At 41.6% G+C, this 22,236-nt stretch overlaps 2 protein-coding genes across 3 annotated transcripts in view; one reads left to right on the top strand and one right to left on the bottom strand.

Moving 5' to 3' along the window:
• cep44 (centrosomal protein 44) overlaps positions 1 to 22,236 on the bottom strand; it is a 112,190-nt gene that overhangs the window by 3,544 nt on the left and 86,410 nt on the right. The window contains exons 1-7 of one of the 2 annotated variants that reach the window (XM_052083806.1): positions 7,750 to 7,858; positions 7,407 to 7,508; positions 6,145 to 6,292; positions 4,835 to 4,972; positions 4,255 to 4,329; positions 2,877 to 3,044; positions 1,288 to 1,416 (exon numbers count right to left, since the gene is read on the bottom strand). In XM_052083806.1, the coding sequence (XP_051939766.1) occupies positions 1,288 to 1,416; positions 2,877 to 3,044; positions 4,255 to 4,329; positions 4,835 to 4,972; positions 6,145 to 6,292; positions 7,407 to 7,498 (750 nt within the window). In that variant the 5' untranslated portion in view covers positions 7,499 to 7,508; positions 7,750 to 7,858. Of the gene's footprint in view, positions 1 to 1,287; positions 1,417 to 2,876; positions 3,045 to 4,254; positions 4,330 to 4,834; positions 4,973 to 6,144; positions 6,293 to 7,406; positions 7,509 to 7,749; positions 7,859 to 22,236 lie in introns of those variants that run through there. The other variant, XM_052083807.1, reaches the window with a different exon arrangement.
• Positions 7,968 to 17,916, top strand: fbxo8 (F-box protein 8). The gene is made up of 8 exons (XM_052083808.1): positions 7,968 to 8,297; positions 11,331 to 11,433; positions 13,256 to 13,339; positions 14,463 to 14,607; positions 14,728 to 14,854; positions 15,061 to 15,179; positions 16,477 to 16,673; positions 17,496 to 17,916. The coding sequence occupies exons 2-8, from the start codon at positions 11,331 to 11,333 to the stop codon at positions 17,681 to 17,683; spliced, it is 963 nt and encodes a 320-aa protein (XP_051939768.1). The 5' UTR covers positions 7,968 to 8,297; the 3' UTR covers positions 17,684 to 17,916.

Genomic DNA, 22,236 nt, shown 5'->3' on the forward strand with positions numbered 1-22,236 from the left:
GATTAATAAATGATATCTGCGTGAAATCCTCTCTTAACCCTCGTAGTCCACCGCTTGCGATAAATGTAAAATGATGTCTTTGAATCAAAGGCAAATGCATTCAGAAAAACACGAGAGAGCTGAAACTTATGGAGGGGTTCTAAAATGGCCTACATTTTATGACGTCACCGGCTGATAATTCTCAGGCATTGCAGCAATAATAAAAAAACGTTTTGATACCTTAATCTTCACAATTTACATATTTTGCACCATAGAGACCCATTATAATTCATATTTTTGAATGCATCGTAAACCTAATGTGTAAACATGCATTTCACGCGATTTTTACGTCAATCGCTTTGTTGTCGCTTGGACAGACGTAAGCATGCCACATTGTTGGGTTGAGGTCATTCCAATTGTGCAACTTTTAGGTGGCGCCAGAGGATCGCAAATGAGTTTGCCTTTTTGTAGGCGGCTTCAAACCAATGCATTTTACATGAACACGTCCGGTCGGGATTGTTAGTAGGGCTTGGTTGGGACCTCCAGACACAATTTTTTTTTCCTTTTGCAAAAAATAAAGAATAAAAAATCCCAAAGAACTAATAAAAACTATATATGTATGGATAGCACAGATGCCTCTGAACATTTTGAGTGTTTGAAGAAAAAAAAAAAATGTTTTTATAACACAAAATACATCATTACAAAAATTGTAAAATGCGTAACTTAAGGCCTTTTTAATTTGGAGCACACAAGGGTTAAACGAATTGAAAATAAAAGTGAATCGTAAATCCAGTCAAATTAGGCCCTTGTGAATCGCATAGAAATGATTTTAGGAAATCTGAATCGATACCCAGCCCGATACAATTCGATATTATAAGGTGATTTTGACAAAAGATTTGGATCCAGTAACAATGGTTTTTCCGATCATAAACCGATGTTAATTAATTGTGTGTGCACATTTCCACATTGCAATGAGTTTCTGAACCGGTGGGAGTGAATCAGGGCGCACTAGGAGCATATTTGCGAACGCAACAAAGATTAGTGAATGGGAATTTTGAGTGCGAGTCTATGTTCAACTGTTCTTGGTCTCGATTTTTATACAATAAATCCCCCCCCCCCCCAAATGCAACTTACACTGTGGAGTGACTTCCCTTTGCCTTCCAATGAGCAAAATACTGTTTTTCCATCAGCATACATCGGAGAGCACACAATGCTTCAGTATTTACATCGAGATAGAACATGAGCACAATAAAATAGCTAAATGCTGATGAACAAACTATGGGGGGGCGGGGGGGGGTGTCCCCTTACTTTTTCTGTGTTCGTCCTGCTTGCAAGCTCCTCCAGACGGGCTTCCAGGGCACCAAGTCTTTGAAGGCCACAAAGAAGACTGTCGATTTGAGCTTCCATTACAGAAAGCTTTTGCTCTACATCGGAAGACTGAAAGACATAATGATATTCTTCATGAGTTAGTACTATTTTTAGTGTTTCTATATGTAATGTGTTAGATTGAGGAAAGAAAACAGGCACTACATTATCTATCAGCCTATCCCAGCTGTCTCCGGGCAGTAGGCGGGGACACCCTGAATCGGTTGCCAGCCAATCACAGGGCACACAGAGACGAACAACCATCCATGCTCACACTCACGCCTAGGGACAATTTAGAGCGTTCAATCAGCCTGCCACGCATGTTTTTGGAATGTGGGAGGAAACCGGAGCACCCGGAGAAAACCCACGCAGGCCCGGGGAGAACATGCAAACTCCACACAGGGAGGCCGGAGCTGGAATTGAACCCGGTACTTCTGCACTGTGAAGCCGACGTGCTAACCACTGGACTACCGGGCCGCCGATATCTTATCTCATTACGTCATTTATTTTATACTCAAATAACAATGAAAAACATGGCTTACAAAAAGACAAATATTCAGAATGATATGAATACTCTGGCATCCCTTCACTGGCTCCTTATACATTTTAGAGTTATTTTCAAGATCCTATTTGTTTTCAAATCTCTAAATGACCTCTCGCCACCTTTCCTCTCTGAGCTCATCCGCCCCTACACACCTGCCCGGCGCCTCAGGTCTGCGGACCAGACATTATTAGAAGTACCAAGAACTAAGCAGAGACTCAGAGGGGATCGAGCCTTTTCTGTTGCTGGTACCTCTCTCTGGAATGACCTCCCACTGAACATTCGGCAAGCCTCCTCGCCGGCCATCTTTAAAACCCACCTCAAAACTCACTTGTATTCTTTGGCGTTCGACTCAGCATGACTTAGATTTGTTCTTGATTTTACTGCTTGGTGCTTTCTACCGCCTTTGTTACCGATTGGTTGTATATGTTAGTTGTTCCATGTAGAGCACTTTGTGTGCAGCGATGGCTGTTTGAAAGTGCTCCATAAATACAACTATCCTCAAAAATCCTCAAAACTATCCTCTCCCTCTCCCTCCCCTGTGGTTTCTTCCGATTTTTGAGGTTGAGTGAACGCTGGCGCGTCTGGCTGCCGCTGCTCAACCCGTTCTGTGTTTTATTGGGTTTTTTTGTTCCTGATTGTAAAGTGTCCTTGGGTGTCTTGAAAGGCGCTTATAAATCAAATATATTATTATTATTATTATAATTGAGTTGAGATGAGTTTACCTTGTTGCAGTGCTGTAATACGTTTACAACGCTGTACAACAAATTCAGTGAGAAATATAATCACAAGCTTTGAGTTTCATTGTCATTTGCTGTAATTTTGACCAAAAGAAACAACAAACACAAAAATCTGCAAATGAGCCCCTCTCTGCCATTTCAACATCACAATTTCAATGATTTGAAAGTTGTCAGAATGGAATGTCAAACAAACTCGGTTGAATTCTGAACTGGTATTTACAGAATAAAATGGAGCTTTAGATATTTCTTACATGTCGAATGTCATCCTCCTCCTGCTGCTGCTTTTCTGTCAGGTGCGTGTTCCCATTTTCGGGAGAATTGGATGAGTACACCTCATCATGCAAAGCCTGCACTCCATTCTGACACGGCAATGTGCCGTCGTCTTGCGCATGATTCACAACAAAGTGCCAGTCACAAACCTGAAACAAACGAGAGTAATTAATATATGAAAGGGAGTGCATTGCCCCCCCGCCCCGCTCACCCTCAATTAGATCATTTATGGATCTCACTGTCACAACTACATCAGTGCCCGGGCCTGGAAAAGCTCATCTCCTGAGCAAGAATGAGCTTTAAACTAACCAAATCCAGGGCGATTGTTTTAAAGAAAGGAAAACTAGGAGATAGGTTCCGCTTCTTCGTGGATGGCATAGCATACTCATGCTACATTTGCTAGCTGCAATGCTAGTAGCTGACTAGCAAACGTGGTGTCATGAAACAAATGCATTACCTCACGTATTTGGAGAATAGAGAATCTATACTGCCCTCTCCCGACCATCAATGAACGTGTCCATAGTCGCTCTCTCTCAATTGTTGTTGTTTTTTTTTTTTTTTTTGCCGTTTCTCAACATAGAAACAACTCACATGCACATCATGTCTCTGTCGACATAACTTTGACAGCTACTTGTCCTGTCTCCCCAAAGGACATGAAACTGAATGTTGAAGGAATAATGTGACGATTTTCTGGTCAGTGACGGACTTGTAGTGTGACATCTCACACTTATTTTATGTTAAGTCAATATATAAATATATAATTATATTAACATAATATAAAATGAATGTTAAGTGACCTCCGACCGAACATTTGCCAAGCCTCCTCGCTGCCCATCTTCAAAACTCACTTGTATTCTCTGGCATTCGACTCAGCATGACTTAGATTTGTTCTTGGTTTTACTGTTTGGTGCTTTCTACCGCCTTTATTACCGATTTGTCTTACCGTTTATTGTGCATGTTAAATCGCTCCATGTACAGCACTTTATATGCAGCGATGGCTGTTTGAAAGTGCTCGAGAAATACTCTTGACTTGACATCTCGCCTGATTAAGGACAGAGAACGCTATTTATCTGGTCTTCTGACCGTGCGACAGTCATGGACAACAAGAACGTTGTTTAGTTTAAGAAAGCTGTTGACTTGTTTATAGGGAACCCATTTTGATAACGGGCCAATTTGATGTCAAATTAAATAGTTATGCACTGTACATAGAAATGTATATTTTTAAATTTGGGGCAAATGCATGGTTGAATAAATAGAATAATCTATAGGTGATAAGAGAAGAGCCACACGTGTGTACTATCTGATTCTATTGGTGATTATGCACGCCGTACCTCTCTAGTTATTATCCTCTCTACTTACAGTATCTGGCTTGGTCAGCTTTGCATGGTCCGCTCCTCTTGTGTCCTTGTGTGACACAGGATTTCTGAGTCTGGGCTAAGATAGAACACCAAAAAGGTCAACGCAGTTGAGTAAAATAGATGCTAAAAGACAAAATGAGCAAATTAAGAAGACAACACCTTCCTGCAGAGACATTAAAGAAGATTATACACAGACTGTGGCCATTATACATTCGATACCTAACGATTCAACTAACAGCATGAATTTTGGTTACTCCGATTTTGTCTTAAGTCACATGATGCCGTTCACTCACTGGAGTCAAGTATTAATTCGCTTGATAGACTACAGAAACCATCGCGTTTATCTTGCCAGTTAAAGATGCAAATTCAGCTTTTTAAATCTCATGCAGTATATTTGTTAAGTAAAGTTGTATATAATTCAGGTACAACACATTTGCATTTAATCTTGTTCTTTTTCAAACATTTAGTTCTAATTAAATGCATTAGTGAATTGCCTTTTGGGTACCAAATTTTAACGATGACTATGCAACACGGCAAACAATGCAGTTTGACATGGCAATACATTTCAATGTATGCTGTACCTTCTTCAGTTCCTTGTGTTTCTGCAAGACCAAGTCGATGATGTCACAAAGGGTAGAGATCTTTCTTTGCGCAAAGCCCCTCTGAAGGAACTGTTGCTTGGAGATGACTGGCTTGTAATGGAAGATATCCCGCAGAACCTTGTTCAAGACATTGTCAAGATGAAAAGACGTGACGTGTGGAAAATAAAAATTGGGAACGGGGATTTAATGTTGTTCTCCGCAGTGAATTTCGTAGAGTACATTTTACTCTAAAAAGACTATTTGGTCCCTAGCTAAATATACACTTCGAAGAGTACGTTTCATTCAAAGTAGTCTAAACGATTAAAATCAACTTTTATTTGAGAACATAAGTTATTCGCCCACATTTTACACTGACGTGAGACTCATGTACTCTTGAGTAGAGATTTTGATCCTTTCTGAGGCGCTACGTGGGAATTTGCGAAATTGCCCTCGAGTGGTACCGGGTTCGATTCCAGCTCCGGCCTCCCTGTGTGGAGTTTGCATGTTCTCCCCGGGCCTGCATGGGTTTTCTCCGGGTGCTCCGGTTTCCTCCCACATTCCAAAAACATGCGTGGCAGGCTGATTGAACACTCTAAATTGTCCCTAGGTGTGAGTGTGAGTGCGAATGGTTGTTCGTTTCTGTGTGCCCTGTGATTGGCTGGCAACCGATTCAGGGTGTCCCCCGCCTACTGCCCGAAGACAGCTGGGATAGGCTCCAGCACCCCCCGCGACCCTAGTGAGGATCAAGCGGCTCAGAAGATGAATGAATGAATGGTTTAGATCCAATTTGGTTAACAGAACTTTTTTTGTGCGCTTTGGTTGCTCTGAGTAACGAATTGCCCCAATGTCGTGTGGTGGGTGTTCTACAGGGTTCAGGTCTGCAGTCTCTGCTGATCTCATTGTATCTACATTTCCACTGTCATGTCCCGCTGAGCAAAAAAGCTGTTTTCTTTTGTCTGTGAGGAAATCAAAACCTGAATGGCACAGAATTTCTTCATTTTCACCGAAAAGAAAACCGAAGTGTTGGGTTTTGGTCCCGGTCACATTTTTTTTTTTTTTTTTTTTTGCAACTGAGTGCGAGTCCAGGGCACTTGATTTTGAGGATCTGCCAATACCAAGTCCCAAACCAAAACCTCTAACGCAATCAATGAGGAAAAAGACCGCATTCAAATTGTCTCAATTATCGTATTTTTTTAAGGTATCCCAATATTATACCTTCGTATATGGCAGTAAATCAGCAATAGTTCAAATCAAGTAAAGGAATAAAATATTATTCTTGACTTTAGAAATGATGCGCTTCAGTGAGGTACCTTATAGAGTGTGTCAGTGAATCTCAGGTCAGTTTTTCCTGTCAGCTCCAGTCCAGCTGCCACTAGTTGCTCAGCAAAAGGTGGAGAGAAGGTGGTGAGACTGAAGCTCAATATTGGCAGAAAAGCTGAGGGGTCTCCTACAGAAAGGCTGATGTGAAATAGAAGTTGAAGTTATGAAATGGAACGACCACGAAGAAATGATATCACGCAACAAAAACAATTACCAGTTTTTACATCATATTTTAACTTATTGTATGTAAAACATAAATTAATTTCGCACTTGAGAGCTTATGAGAGTCCATTATTCTTTAAGAAACCGTGTTTAACTTAAAACTGCCCTCATCGTCGGAATTTAATCTTGCTAACTGTAACTATTGTCAGATTTTTGTAGTTCTCAGATGTCTGCATACAAAAAAATAAATAAAAATCAATTGCAAACATCTGTGTTTTACTTTGGAAAACAGTGATCAACACTACAGTCCAAACCAATAACTGAATCTTAATTAATTGTAGAAAAGAGAGCTCGCCTGTTCCATTGCACTTTGCGGTCGAATATTAAGAGGATGTGTTTACGTTTTTTTTCATTATCTTGCTCTGATATCTTTTTTTTTTCCCCCATCTTGGAATCAGTAAAGCCGAGTGGCTTTTAAAATAAATCCAATAACACACCATTCTATTGTGTTTATGTGGAGTTATCTTTAATTAGTATCGTTTTTTTTTTTACAGAAAAATAACGATCGAATTCGCCTTTATCGTATCAAATTGTATCATTCATAAATGCGTTATGCCACTGTGGCAAATCTTTAGGCCTTATATCGATAGCAATCGTATCAGTCAAAAAAAAAAAACGTATCATTCCATCTCCAGAGATGAAAGTTGACTTTTCTGAAAATTCCGGAATATATATATGTACACACACACGCACGCACACGCACACACATCTGGCCGATCATGCATGAATTAGTTTACACAAAATGCTATTCAAATACTCGACATTCAATGATTAGTTAATCTTCCTTTTGTGTGCACATGTGCACCCTTTGTGGCTTCCGTTCTTGCTGAAATTTCGAAATCTCAGCGATATGGCGAGGTCATGAGAACGCGAGACATCTGTATTAAACGCATATGTTTTGACCTTGACAAAGTAAATTCCATGCAAATCAGTTGAGAAATTTGCAAATTAATTATTGTCAATGTTGTGCATGCATTGCCTTTTGATGGCAACTTTGCCCCTAAAACAAGATTAAGTGTTAACAGCTTACCCATTGTAGTCGACAGGTCCAGGGTACTTTACGATTCGTAAGAGAGTTTCCAATTTACGAAGACAGCCCTGCACATCGCCAGTGGGCAGCATTCTTTCTTCTCTAGTACAACGTCAAAATAAATACATAGCATCTATGTTATTTTCTGCAGCTAGTGCCTTGATTTTTTTAGAGTCTCAACTCAAATGTATAGAGCACTTTCAAACAGCCGTAGCTGCACACAAAGTGCTGTACACGGAGCAACTAACATATATAACAGTAAAGTAAAGCAACAAATCAGTATCAAAGACGGGAGTCTAATCAAAATATGACATGGAATAACGCAATCAATCAAAGTACTTACCTTAATCCAATTTTAAAAGTAAATTAACCGACTGTTTTGAAAACCGCGTCTGAATGACAACCCGGAATTTGAACTTTTGTTTCTACCGGGTATTCAACAGACAAAAACGGGATTGGCTCCTGTTGTCACGTGGTGTGTAATGACGTTTATTTGAAATCCAATGATTGCATCGTGGTTTTAATATCTTTAATAATTTGACATATCTTTGAACGGAATAATGTTTTTTGAGGAATTAAAGATTCATAGAAAATAGTGTCGTTTCAAATGTAGTTGCATAGGTTGGTTGAGTCGTTGTAATAAGGTAGGAAAGGGGAGGGCAGGAATGGCAGGGAAAGGAGGAGGGTTTAACATGAGATAATGGTGTTCTCGACAGAATGGAGCACTCCACAGAAACCAAGGAAGATTTGCTTTAATCTCGGAATCTCGGGTCTATTTATTGGTAGATAGCTGAATGAAATGACAACCGAATAGACCTCACTCTAAGCCAAACTTAGTTTGCAGCTGTGCTCGTGTGCAAGCTGAGCTGTCACAGGAATCTCTGAACTCAGGTAAGTGTTTCATGTTGAAATACCATCCGTCATTCAGTAAGAAAACGTCCGCATTCAAATTAAATACGCCTCGATCACTTTTAATTAAGAAATCGCTTCATAAATCGACACAATGTTTATGCCAATATAAATATAGCCTAAGATGCTAAGTCATGAAATTGAGAGCACGTGATAGCAGTTACAACCAATCGCATTACAAGTAGAACGTACATGTGACCTGTACGTCGTTTTTCATTGGACGGAGAGTGTGACTACGCGTCTACCGACCGATGGTGTTGGAACTTTCAACGTTTATGTTTACAACAGTGCGGGATTGTTTATGCAACACGGCCGACTTTTCTGGCAAGGGAGGGACAGACATGGCAGTGAAAAGACTGATTTGGTTATTGGTTATCATGCATTCGAAGAACGTCTGAAGTTGGAAAAATCCCACTCGGATTGTCCCAGTTCCGACCTGAAAGCGTTCGATGTGGAGGGGAATGTAAACAATCAAAGATGGTTGTTGTTCTGGTTCATCACAACACATTTTGACCTCCAGCAAATCATGTTAACAATTTATTTGATTGATATAAATTAATAACTATCTTCAAAGTATTTCATTCATTTCACCAAATAACGACATGCGGGGAGATAACAGCACGCTTTCACGTAGTCAATGTAAATCACTTTAGACACGTGAAATAATGTCATATCACTAAATTCATGTAATAATATCTAAAAATATGGGTATTATTAAAATTATTATTATTAAAATTTTGTTTTGCCATTCACGGACTGTGTCTCATTGGAGGTGGGGGGGGGTGTCGCCATTGTCGAGTGACGTCACACTGAAGTCTGTCGGTGAACTCGAGGATCTTCCGATTTGGCGTCTCAACAAAAAATGCAGCCTTCAAATGATGCAGCATGTGAAATTGGACACAGCCACAGTGGACCCCTGCATATTTCGGGTTCGGCACCTGTGGACCACAGATGGCAAACCCATGTCCAAGAAATCATAACACTGCCCCACAGTTTAGCGTCAGCCACAGGTGCTTCTCAACCGGCAGATAAGGAGTCTGGTTTACTGCCGATTGAGAAGAAGCGCCTGCGGCAAACCCAAACTATGGCAGGTTTTGCCCATTCTGGAACTGGATTTTCTACCTCTGCCCTGTATTCACCTTTTTTTTTCCAGTATTTTCTTTTAAAGTATCATTTATTTAAGATATGCTTTATTTGTCCCGCACTGGGGAAATTGGTTTTGGGGAGCCAGCCTCCTTTTTTCTTGAAAATGCTTATTCAGCGTTTAATCCCAGGTTTTTAAAAATGTTAAAAAAAAAAAAATCCCCTGTAGCAGGGACCCTCTTGTATTACCAAAAGTAAATGAAAATAACATCCACACACAGGAAGCATTGCAATTTGCAGCAATATCAAATCTGCACCCCTTTGTACAATGACATGATTGTATTCGTATTAGTATTCACCCCCTTTCAAATTCTCATTTTTGTTTATTTTAATGTTTAAGTTCAACAAATAATTGTAAATATCAGCCAAAGTAACAAAAATTAAACAAAAAAATGCCGTTCCTAAATGGTAATTTTATTCATTCATTCATTCATCTTCCTAACCGCTTGATCCTCACTAGGGTCGCGGGGGGGTGCTGGAGCATATCCCAGCTGTCTTCGGGCAGTAGGCGGGGGACACCCTGAATCAGTTGCCAGCCAATCACCGGGCACACAGAAACGAACAACCATTCGTACTCACACTCACACCTAGGGACAATTTAGAGTGTTCAATCAGCCTGCCACGCATGTTTTTGGAATGTGGGAGGAAACCGGAGCACCCGGAGAAAACCCACTCAGGCCCGGGGAGAACATGCAAACTCCAAACAGGGAGGCCGGAGCTGGAATCGAACCTGGTGCCTCTGCACTGTGAAGCCGACGTGCTAACCACTGGACTACCAGGCCGCCTGGTAATTTTATTTTTTAAGAAAATAAACTACCTGTCCCTCTGAGAAAAAGTAACGTATTGGCCCGAATATAAGACGGCCCTGATTCTAAGACGACCCCCTCTTTTTCAAGACTCAAGTTTGAAAAAAGACTTTTTGAACACAGAATTAATTTTTATGCAGAAAATAATTACCGTACATCTGAAACAAATGATTATAACAATATATTTGAGAGGAAAAAAGCATGTTATTTTGCCTCATTCAAATTTTTATATCTGAAAATTTAAATATGTAAACTAAAGTGCTTTTGTGCATTTGAACTGGTTGGGTTCGGTACCTCAAACAAGGTTTAGAACCATTGATATGGAGCCTTTACAAGCACTGCAGCTGTAACAAAACAATGAGAACTAGTCACAGACACAGACATGAAACATAAAAATAAAAATGCCATTCCAAAACAATAAATGACAGACAAAAGTGATGAAGACAATTGATTCAACAAAAAGGCAAACACACCTCCTGGCCTTACATCCACAAGGGGCTAAATATCCTTTGAAGTATTTCCAGCTTTTTTTTTAGTCAGTAGTTAATGATGCTTTTGGTATTATCTTCCTTTCATAATGGCTGCGCAGAGCTCACAAAGTCGTAATATGATTGAGTGTGTGCTCGTGAATGCACACCGTATTGTTTTGTGTTTTTTGTTATTGTAAAGTGTCCTTGGGTGTCTTGAAAGGCGTTTATAAATAAAATGTATTATTATTATTATTATGACAATTAGTGTCGTGCAGAACCTTTTTATGTTACAATTGCTAATAATCACCACTAGGTGGCATAGGAACACTAACAGGGAAACAACTCAATGGGGAATACTGTATAAAGAGACTGTAACTCCATCGCAAATGGAATGCTTTTAGGTGCACTTTATAGACTGAAAATACAGTAAAAGAATTTGAGAAGGTGGGGCAAATACTATTTTAGGGCACTGTACAAATTTCTGTAAATGACAACAATGACATATTTAGTTTATTTTGGAACGTTTCTGTTGTAATAGCACATACTGCTGTGCTTCATGGATTGTAACTGACATGGCTTATTCTGCTACCATTCAGATGGGTCAGGCACTGTGGAGGCTGCCACCCAGACAACAGCAGCAGCTTCAGGAAGAGCTTGTGGACCGACTGGCTGACACAGGAAGAGCCAGACAAGAGCAAGGTAAACCTGACACTATTGCATCTATAGTGGAGTGTACTCGTTGCTGTCAGGAAATGAATATTAACTACATTCTTGAATTCAGGTAACTCTGGGAATTTAAAAAAAAAAAGATTCTTGATATGTACAAAACGCAATTCCAATTAAGTTGGGATGTTGTGTAAAAATGCAAAAGAGAAAACAGAAAACATTCATCTTCCGTACAGCTTGATCCTCACTAGGGTCGCGGGGGGTGCTGGATCCCATCCCAGCCGTCTCCGGGCAGTAGGCGGGGGACACCCTGAATCGGTTGCCAGCCAATCGCAGGGCACACAGAGACGAACAACCAACCACGCTCACACTCACACCTAGGGACAATTTAGAGTGTTCAGTCAGCCTGCCACGCATGTTTTTGGAATGTGGGAGGAAACCGAAGCACCCGGAGAAAACCCACGCAGGCCCGGGGAGAACATGCAAACTCCACACAGGGAGGCCGGAGCTGGAATCGAACCCGGTACCTCTGCACTGTGAAGCCCACGTGCTAACCACTGGACTACCTACCGGGCCGCCCATCTCCTAACATCATAAAAAAATAAGAATAAAAAACAAACATTCGCAATGCATAGAGTGGAGGTTCACTACTTAGTCAAAAATTGTGTCACAGACATTTCTGAGGTGCCCGTGTTTCAAATCATGGATGTTGTGTCAGGCGTAGTCGACCGGTTAACACGTCTACCTCACACTGTCATGAGTTCGAATCCAGCCCCCGGTCTTTCTCTCTGGAGTTTGCCTGTTCTCTCCATGCCTGCGTGGGTTTTCTCCGGCTACTCCAGTTTCATCCCTCATTCCAAAACCATGCATGGTAGGTTATAAGTGAACACTTGAAATTGTCCCTAAATTGTGTTTGTGTGCATAATTGTATGCCCTGCCAGCTGCCCCAAGACAGCTGGGATAGGCTCTAGCACGCCCGCGACCCGCCTTGAGGATAAGCGGATCAGATGATGGTTGGATTGATGGATGGATGTCGTGTCCTCCAGGCGAAAGAGGAAAAAGGCCGTCCAGATTGTTGTCAGTGCAAAGTTCAAAAGTCTGTGTGTGTGTGTGTGTGTGTGTGTGACATGCCTATCTATGAATGCACCATTAATGCTTCAAAGTTACAGACAGGACGGCCCGGGAGTCCAGTGGCTAGCACGTCGGCTTCACAGTGCAGAGGTACCGGGTTCGATTCCAGCTCCGGCCTCCCTGTGTGGAGTTTGCATGTTCTCCCCGGTCCTGCGTGGGTTTTCTCCGGGTGCTCCGGTTTCCTCCCACATTCCGAAAACATGCGTGGCAGGCTGATTGGACGCTCTAAATTGTCCCGAGGTGTGAGTGTGAGTGCGAATGGTTGTTCGTCTCTGTGTGCCCTGTGATTGGCTGGCGACCGATTCAGGGTGTCCCCCGCCTATTGCCCGAAGACGGCTGGGATAGGCTCCAGCATCCCCCGCGACCCTAGTGAGGATCAAGCGGTACGGAAGATATGACAAATATGTCAAATATGTCATCTTGAACATTCAATATATTGTCATTGGAATGTATCCAACTGAACAAAGTTTGAAAAGGATTTGCAAATATTGTATTATTGTATTTACATTTTGCACATTGTCCCACCTTCACTGGAATTGTGATTGGTAGTAATCCAATCTGTAAAGAAATTCAACATCCATATTTATGTAAGAGAGGTTTATTCGGCTCTGTGTATTTTGTGTCATTTGCTTCTAGAATTTTTTTTTTTTTGTGTTGTGTGCTTGTTTGTATGCCATACGTGTATTACGACAAACATAACGGGTCAAAATAAAAATTTCCCCAGGGAGGGATGTACGGCCACTTCGAAGAATCCCTCAACATTGCTATGGCCCCGACATCTACCATCTTCTGAAAACACGCAGAGGAGGTAGGATGAAAATATTTTATATGAGCAATGCTACGCTTTCGTTTAATTCTTCTTATTGTGAAAGAATCATCTACTACGGTACTCTGAATTGCACCCCCCCTCCCCCGCCAAAAAAACAGATTGAAAACATGTCATGCTGCAAAGCAGTGTTGGTTTGAAAATGGCCTCATAAAGGTGTTTTTCTTGAAAAGTACACTTTGAAACTAATAAACTCATTCGTTTGTTGAGTTTCGTTCGTTTGCTGAGAACAAACTCAAATGAACTGATTCGTCTCCAGCCTTCTGGAACGTTCTGAGCTGTGAATCTACAGTCTGACTAGCGAAAAGAAGAACCGGCGATTTCATTTGTCCGTGTGCACGTTGGTGGTCATGTGTCTACACCAGGCATGTCCAAAGTCCGGCCCGCGGGCCAAATCCGGCCCGCGGTGGAATTTCATCCGGCCCTCGGCCCCCGTCATAAAATCAGTGCCGTCTGGCCCGCAGGTTGGGCGCAATGGAACACGTGTTGCATTGACTGAGGTCTCGTAGACTGGTGAGTGATGTTTCATAGAGTACTGCTTCCCTCTAGTGGCTAAATGAGTAATAGCATTCACTAAATGAGTAATAGCATTTAGACACTAGAGGGCATCACATCACTCCGTGTTTATATTGACTGATATGTCATATTTCAAATTCCTGTTTCAAGTGAACCAAAAGAAATTCTTAAGATTGTTGAAATTAAAATAAAAATGGAAATGTGAAACAGACTGGCTTACTAAAATTTGTTGGACAATATTGTTGTTCAATGTAAAGAATGTCAGCCAAGGTCGGCCCCCCCGACATTTTACCACATAAAATCTGGCCCCCTTGGCAAAAAGTTTGGACACCCCTGTACTAGGCGCTCCACAAGCAAAACTATTTGTGTTTAAGACTACGATCTCTTTAACTCAAGAGAGGTACAGTGACATATTGCGCGTCATCATCCATGTCCAAAAGGAAAATTGTAACCTACGCTTGCTGAGCCGAACGTCATCAGACTGTGTCGATTTCCCCGCTTAGAAACAAAAACATCCTTTTCACTCTCCTGTACGTGCCTTGACGTTTATTTAAACCTTCTCTTTCATTCTTTGTTTTTTTTATTGTAGGTAAAGAACAAAATGGTTTTATAGATTTGGAAATGCTACCACCAGAGTTGGGAATCACCATCTTGTCGTATCTGAACGCTACTGATCTATGTCTGGCCGGGTGTGTGTGGCAGGACCTCGGACATGATGAATATCTGTGGCAGGGGTAAGGCGATTGAAATGGTTCCTGCGATGGCACTTTGCCATGTGTTTGCAGTAAATGTCTTCTTCTTTTTCCCCCAAATGAATCTTTGCTAACCCCCCCCCCGTGTTGTTTTTTTTGCAGCCTCTGCAAGTCCACATGGGGTCACTGCTCCATCTACAACAGAAGGCTGCCTGCTGGTTTCTCGTATAGAAGACTATATCTACAGCTAGATGAAGGCAGCCTTACGTTCAACGCCAACCCGCAGGAGGTAATGCATGCCGAACATCAAAGGACTCGAGTCCCACAGACACCCCCCCCCCCCCCCCCCCGCCGCCACCATGCACATACGTGTTCTTCAGAAGCACTAAGGACAATGTATGATCTCTCTCTCTCTCTCTCTCTCGCTCTCTCTCTCTTCCTCGCTCGCCCTCTGTCAACCTCTCTGCCTCTCTCTCTCCCCTCGGTCCTCAATAGGGTATCTCTTATTTCATGTCGAAAGGCATACTCGTGGATCACCCCAAAGAGCAGGCCAAGTTCATCTTTTACACCCGACGGCTCAACTGGAAGATGCTGAGAATTTACCTAGATGAGAGGTAAGCCTTGAAATGTGTACGCGCTCTCGGAAATTCACAGACGAGGGTGCCGACTCTTTTTTTTTCCTTTATTTAGTTAAATATAGATGCTAATGAAATGTATTGAATCTGACATACATTCGGGTAAATATAATACTAATAATAAAATAGTAATAATCATTTCTGGTCATAATTCTAAGACAAAGTCAACATTATCATGATTTTATTTATCAGTCCATGAGTTGGTATACTTATTTGCCTTGTAGTCATTTTAAGATAAGATAAGATAAGATATCCTTTATTCGTCCCACACTGGGGAAATTTACAGCCTCCAGCAGCAAGAATGTATGTAGAAAGAAGAAAGGAGAAAGAGAAAAAAAAAAAACAACAAACATCTTTCAATTAAATACAATATGAACACAATGGATAAATCGCAGTACTATTTACAATTTTCCTTCACATCATTTAATTATTATTATTATTATGATTGTTGTTTTTTATATTATGTTATTTTTAGAAGGCAGTATCGTCTTTTGTTGTCAAATCTTCTCGCCATCTAAAACAATTTGACACCTGCCGTAAACTAAACAGAAAAAGAAAAGAAAAAAAATATCTTTTTTTTTACATTTATAACATCAACATTTACAAAGTGCAACGGCTCGATGAAAATTGTCATTCCATTAAAAAAATAAAATCATCTGCAATTAATTAGAAAAATTATGGCATACAATGGTCTCCTTTCTTATCAACGTTTTTAATTTTATTTACTGACATTTACATTTTGGTGGGGAACCCTATGATTATAATACTTTATCCATGTGCTTTTTTTGAGGAGGCGAAGAATAAAAATAACAATTAAAACCTCAAAAACAAGTTGATACGATGTAAAATCAGCAGTTAAGGAGAAGGCAAACAACGGTGGAGTTGGAATTGCGAAAAGCTCGGCTAGCTTGAGTCACCGCTGGCGATTTACTGGATTGAAAATCTCAGGCCGGCTCATTGAAAATCAGCAGGTCCGAGATTTGTGCTGTGGCGTGTCTTTTTATTGGGTGAAGAATTATCAGTGAAATACACGTTGTATATCAAATCATCCATCTTGTCAGCATTTGTCAGCCTTTTCATATTTTGTCAGTTTATGCGAGAGAGTAAAGCGCTGGAAACCAAATCAAAGTATCCCAACATCGATGTTCTGACCCACCACTAAAATGCAAATACTTTTTATGAAAATGACCCCATTTTTAGAAACCTTTTCTTACACGTGTATGCATGAAAAATTGATAGCAACATACCTCAAAGCGTTCATAATGTGCATGTGCAGGCGGGATGTTTTGGACGAGCTGGTGACCCTTCACAACTTCAGCAATCAGTTCCTCCCGAATGCTCTGAGGGATTTCTTCAGACACATTCATGCACCCGAGGAGAGAGGAGAGTATCTGGAGACACTCATCACCAAATTCAGCCACAGGTTTTGTACCTGTAACCCGGGTCTTGTCCGAGAGCTGGGTCTCAGTCCTGGTGAGTTGTACACTCACTATCAAACGGCCTATTAGTATAAATTACGTAACAATGACAAACAATGTCTATGATTAGAAATGCGCCTACGATTGATAATGTTTTTTTTGGCTCATTATTAACCTTTTTGAAATATCTATTCCATAATAGGCCTCAGAACGCATTCAACTATGACATAAATGTAAAAGATCTTTATCGGCATTCTGGAGGATGAGAAAGATGGATTTAAAACTAACCTGGATTTTTTTTTTTTTTTGAAAAGCATTGAATGCCTATAAGGGGCGGCCCGGTAGTCCAGTGGTTAGCACGTCGGCTTCACAGTGCAGAGGTACCGGGTTCGATTCCAGCTCCGGCCTCCCTGTGTGGAGTTTGCATGTTCTCCCCGGGCCTGCGTGGGTTTTCTCCGGGTGCTCCGGTTTCCTCCCACATTCCAAAAATAAGCATGGCAGGCTGATTGGACGCTCTAAATTGTCCCTAGGTGTGAGTGTGAGTGCGAATGGTTGTTCGTTTCTGTGTGCCCTGCGATTGGCTGGCAACCGATTCAGGGTGTCCCCCGCCTACTGCCCGAAGACAGCTGGGATAGGCTCCGGCACCCCCCGCGACCCTAGTTGAGGATCAAGCGGCTCGGAAGATGAATGAATGAATGAATGTACCGGTACTTGAGTTTCTACCACTGTGTTGCAACCTGCTAAATTGTCTACCATTATGTCTTGCGAGTTAGACAACGTGAATAGAACATCTCTCTTCTTGAGAACAACATTTGTGGCCATTTTTTTTTGTTTTCCTAGAAACTGATCTCAAAGTGTACCATTTTGCTCTTTGCAGATGCCGTGTATGTGCTGTGCTACAGTCTCATCCTGCTGTCCATTGATCTGAGCAGCCCTCACGTCAAAAACAAAATGTCCAAGAGGGAATTCATCAGGAACACTCGCAGAGCAGCCCATAACGTCTCGGATGACTTTGTGGGCCATCTCTATGACAACATTTATTTGATTGGCCACGTGGCTGCGTAGTTCATCTTACCGGCTGTCTATGTCGAAATCCTGATAATGCACTGAAGAATAGGAACCGGTGGGTCGGTTCCTATGTACTGTATCTCTTTGAAATATTTATACCGAATTTTTCAAACAAATACAACGTAGCCACTGTACTGTGTGAGAGATGCTGCCACCAAATTGATCTGAATGTTCTGAGATTTGGGAAAAGGACGATGGGTTGAATTGAAAACCACGAAGATAAGCTCTGACACTGCACTGATGAAGTACTACTACGAAGTGGTGGAAGGATGAATTAGGGAGCTGCCCTTAGAATGTCATGATTACCTGTTTGACAATTATATTTAACCCCAAAAATATGAGCCACTAAGTTTGTGTGTGCGTGTGTGTGTGTGTGTGTGTGTGTGTGTGTGTGTGTGTGTGTGTGTGTGTGTGTGTGTATACACACAGACAAAAAGGTCATTCAATGAATAAGGTGAATTTTTTGAAATAAGGACTTTTAATACAGGCGGCCCGGTAGTCCAGTGGTTACCACGTCGGCTTCACAGTGCAGAGGTACCGGGTTCGATTCCAGCTCCGGCCTCCCTGTTTGGAGTTTGCATGTTCTCCCCGGGCCTGCGTGGGTTTTCTCCGGGTGCTCCGGTTTCCTCCTACATTCCAAAAACACGCATGGCAGGCTGATTGGACGCTCTAAATTCTCCCTAGGTGTGAGTGTGAGCGTGGATGGTTGTTCGTCTCTGTGTGCCCTGCGATTGGCTGGCAACCGATTCAGGGTGTCCCCCGCCTACTGCCCGGAGACGGCTGGGATAGGCTCCAGCACCCCCCGCGACCCTAGTGAGGATTAAGCGGTTCAGAAAATGGATGGATGGATGGATGGACTTTTAATACAGACAGAAGCTTACTTTTTTTTTTTCGTCATCCCCCCCCCCCCCCCGTCTGTGCACGAGCGTTCCATATTCCCTCAACATAAAAAATCTTTGGAATGATGTCACAGCCAATCGCTTCATACAACACGTTTGACTTCACGGTCACTTAACACATCAGCCCATAACGGTGCAGACCATCGACGACCTGGGCTGGGAACTGCTCCCTCATCCCTCCCCACCCCCCCTTCCAGCGCAGACTCATGCCCCTTCAGACCTTCACCTGTTTGGTCCCCTAAAAGCATTGACAAGTTTGAAAGTGACGATGAGGTCAAAAGTGTTGCGAGCAACTGGCTGAGATATCGGTACAAAGAGTTTTAAATTGAGGGAAGATGGAAGCTTGTGCACAGATGGGGAAAAGTGTGTGACCTTGCTGGGAGGCTATGTTGACCCCCCGCCCCCACCCAAAAAAAAAAGTAAGCTTCTATCTGTATTAGAAGTCCTGATATCGAAATATTAATCCTATTTATTGAATGACCCTCGTGTGTGTGTGTAATTATTATGTAATAATTATATTATTATATAATAATTATATATATATATATATTCTACAGTTTGTTAGACTAAGAACTCGTGATTGACAAAGCATGTCAAGACGGATTAAGGAACATGAAGACTTGAGTTGTTTACAGTCATGCTGACGTTTTACGCAGGACACCATTCCAAGCTGTCCCCTCGCCTTAAGTCAGCTGGGGGTCAACTCCAGCTCGCCAGCGACTCCTCTGAGGACAAGCGCTTTCTAAAATGGACGGATGTTCCGGCAGTAGTTCTATACGGCTCGGTTAGAAGCTTTGTGTGCCGCTTTTTGATTTGACATGTTTGACGCCGAAGTCCAGGCTGAGTGGAGTTCAGTTCCATGCCATACGTATATGAAAATGAATATTTTCAGTTCCAGATGAAATAACTGTAACCAACGCCACAGAGAATGTTAGAAAATCTTTGCAGTGCACTCATCTTGGTATGTTCTTTTCTTTTTTTTTCTTTTAATTGATTGTTTTAAAAGCTAGAAGAAAATGGCATCTGCAAAAGCAAAACTTTGGTTAAAAATCAGTAAGATATATTTTATTTTTGAAGATACTGTACTTTGTTAAGGCGGCCCGGTAGTCCAGTGGTTAGCACGTCGGCTTCGCAGTGCAGAGGTACCGGGTTCGATTCCAGCTCCGGCCTCCCTGTGTGGAGTTTGCATGTTCTCCCTGGGCCTGAGTGGGTTTTCTCCGGGTGCTCCGGTTTCCTCCCACGTTCCAAAAATATGCGTGGCAGGCTGATTGAACACTCTAAATCAGACGTCACCAACGCGGTGCCCGCGGGCACCAGGTCGCCCGTAAGGACTAGATGAGTCGCCCGCAGGCCTGTTCTAAAAATAGATCAAATAGCAGCACTTACCAGTGAGCTGCCTCTATTTTTTATTATTTTTTTTTTTTTGCTATTGTTGTTTAAATCAGACTTGCATGTAACTTACAAATGACAACATATATATAAAAACACTTAAAATTTAAAATGTTTTTTGTGTTTAATATAAATGAACTCTGACCTAGTATAGTTCATAGCGTTTGTTGCGCTCATACAAACAAGCTAGCAGACGCAACGAAACTGAGGAGAAGAGTTACCCCAAAAAATGGCAGAAAAAAGAAAGAAAACATATCATTTTCACGACGAATGGGAGGGAGAGTTTTTTTTTTACCACTGTGAAAGGATCCTGCGTGTGTCTCATTTGCGGGGCAACTGTGGCGGTAGCAAAGCGGCACAATGTGGAGAGACATTTCACTACGTGTCACACAAGTTACCACGCTAACTACCCACCGGGCAGCGCACTGCGAGCAGAGAAAGCCCGTGAGTTAAAGGCTGCTTTGTGCAAACGGCAGTCTTTTTTCACTAGACCGGTTAAAAACTCCCAAAAAGCAACCGAAGCCTCGTTTAGAGCTACGCAATTCTTGATTAAGAAAAAGAAGGCATTTACAGACGGGGATGTTGTCAAAGAAGTAATGATGATGACCTTGCATTTTTAACGGACATTACTGGGAAACTGAACAGTTTGAACTGTGAGCTGCAAGGCAAAGGTAAGACTGTTGCCGATATGATAAGTGCTTTAAATGCATTTAAAGCTAAGATGAGCCTTTTCTCTGTGCATTTACAGAGAAAAAAAGTGCTGCACTTTCCCTCTGTGCAGATGGTGCTGAAAGACAATGCTTCTGCATCTGAGGCTTTTGACAAAGTTGCAGAAAAGTACTCTCAGGTCATAAACAGAGTTGGTCAAGAGTTTGAGAACAGGTTTTGTGACCTGGATCAGCTTGAGCCATGTGTGTCGTTCATTTCTAAACCTTTCATGAACGTGGACATATCATGTATTGCTGAGCAGTTAAGTGCAACATTCAGCCTGGATGCTGAACAGGTGGAGATTGAAATTGTAACACTGCAAAATGACCTCCACCTCAAAGCCCATCAGGCTGCACCAAACTTTTGGTGCCTTCTTGACACAGAAAAGTACAGTGGTGTATGCGCAGCAGCTATGAAGGTTGCAAGCCTGTTTGGTTCAACTTATCTTTGTGAATCAGCCTTTTCTGACATGAACTTCATCAAAAACAAACACAGAACACGCCTCACTGATGCACATCTGCAAGACTCACTCAGAGTTGCAGTGTCAAGTTACACACCAGAGTACAACACACTGGTTAACAGCATGCAATGCCAGGCTTCCCACTAATTGACATAGAAACAGATAACAGATTTGGTGTCCAGTTCAAAGTGTGACATGATTTATTTAAAAATTTGAGAGTTGATTTTTGTATTTTACATGAGTTATTATTTGTACAAACATGGTGCAAAGTAATTCATGATTTGTTAAAAAATGTTAGTGGCTAGCTAGTTAAAATGGGATATTGTGATTTCATAATACTGTTGTAGAAGTGATCATTTTCAAATGTTTGAAAAATATAAAAATAAAGTGTTGCATATTGATATTTATCTGTTTCTATATATTTGTTGTGAGAAATCATTAACATGATCAGTGTTTTCACAAAGATAAATATCATTAATTATTAATAATAACATAGAGTTAAAGGTAAATTGAGCAAATTGGCTATTTCTGGCAAATTATTTAAGTGTGTATCAAACTGGTAGCCCTTCACATTAATCAGTGCCCAAGAAGTAGCTCTTGGTTTCAAAAAGGTTGGTGACCCCTGCTCTAAATTGTCCCTAGGTGTGAGTGTGAGTGCGAATGGTCGTTCGTTTCTGTGTGCCCTGTGATTGGCTGGCAACCGATTCAGGGTGTCCCCCGCCTACTGCCCGAAGACAGCTGGGATAGGCTCCAGCACCCCCCGCGACCCTCGTGAGGATCAAGCGGCTCGGTGGATGAATGAATGAATGAATGTACTTTGTTAGTTAATGGAAAAAAAATGTCCACCTCCGAAATCAAAACTGAGGAATTGACTTTCGAAACGGCCATTCTCACGTCTTTGAATTTTTTTGGGTTATTCATAAATGTGGCATCAATGAGATTATCGTACCCGCTATTAATTTTAAAACTATTAGTCTGAGCTCTCGGTGAATCATAAATCAATGTTTCCCGTTTCCTTCACAACAGACATGATGTTGTCGAGAATAGTTGTGTCATTTTAGCCTTTTACATTCTAGGCCAATTAAGCTTTTTTT

Source organism: Hippocampus zosterae, chromosome 13 (assembly GCF_025434085.1).
Source record: "Hippocampus zosterae strain Florida chromosome 13, ASM2543408v3, whole genome shotgun sequence".
Lineage (NCBI taxonomy): Eukaryota > Metazoa > Chordata > Actinopteri > Syngnathiformes > Syngnathidae > Hippocampus > Hippocampus zosterae.

Bases quoted from the DNA above. Each gene is read 5' to 3' on its own strand.
- fbxo8 (XM_052083808.1), top strand. From the start codon at position 11,331: ATGGGTCAGGCACTGTGGAGGCTGCCACCCAGACAACAGCAGCAGCTT. The intron at 14,608-14,727 runs GTAAGGCGATTG...TTTTTTTTGCAG, and splicing joins GATGAATATCTGTGGCAGGG to CCTCTGCAAGTCCACATGGG. The intron at 15,180-16,476 runs GTAAGCCTTGAA...GTGCATGTGCAG, and splicing joins AGAATTTACCTAGATGAGAG to GCGGGATGTTTTGGACGAGC.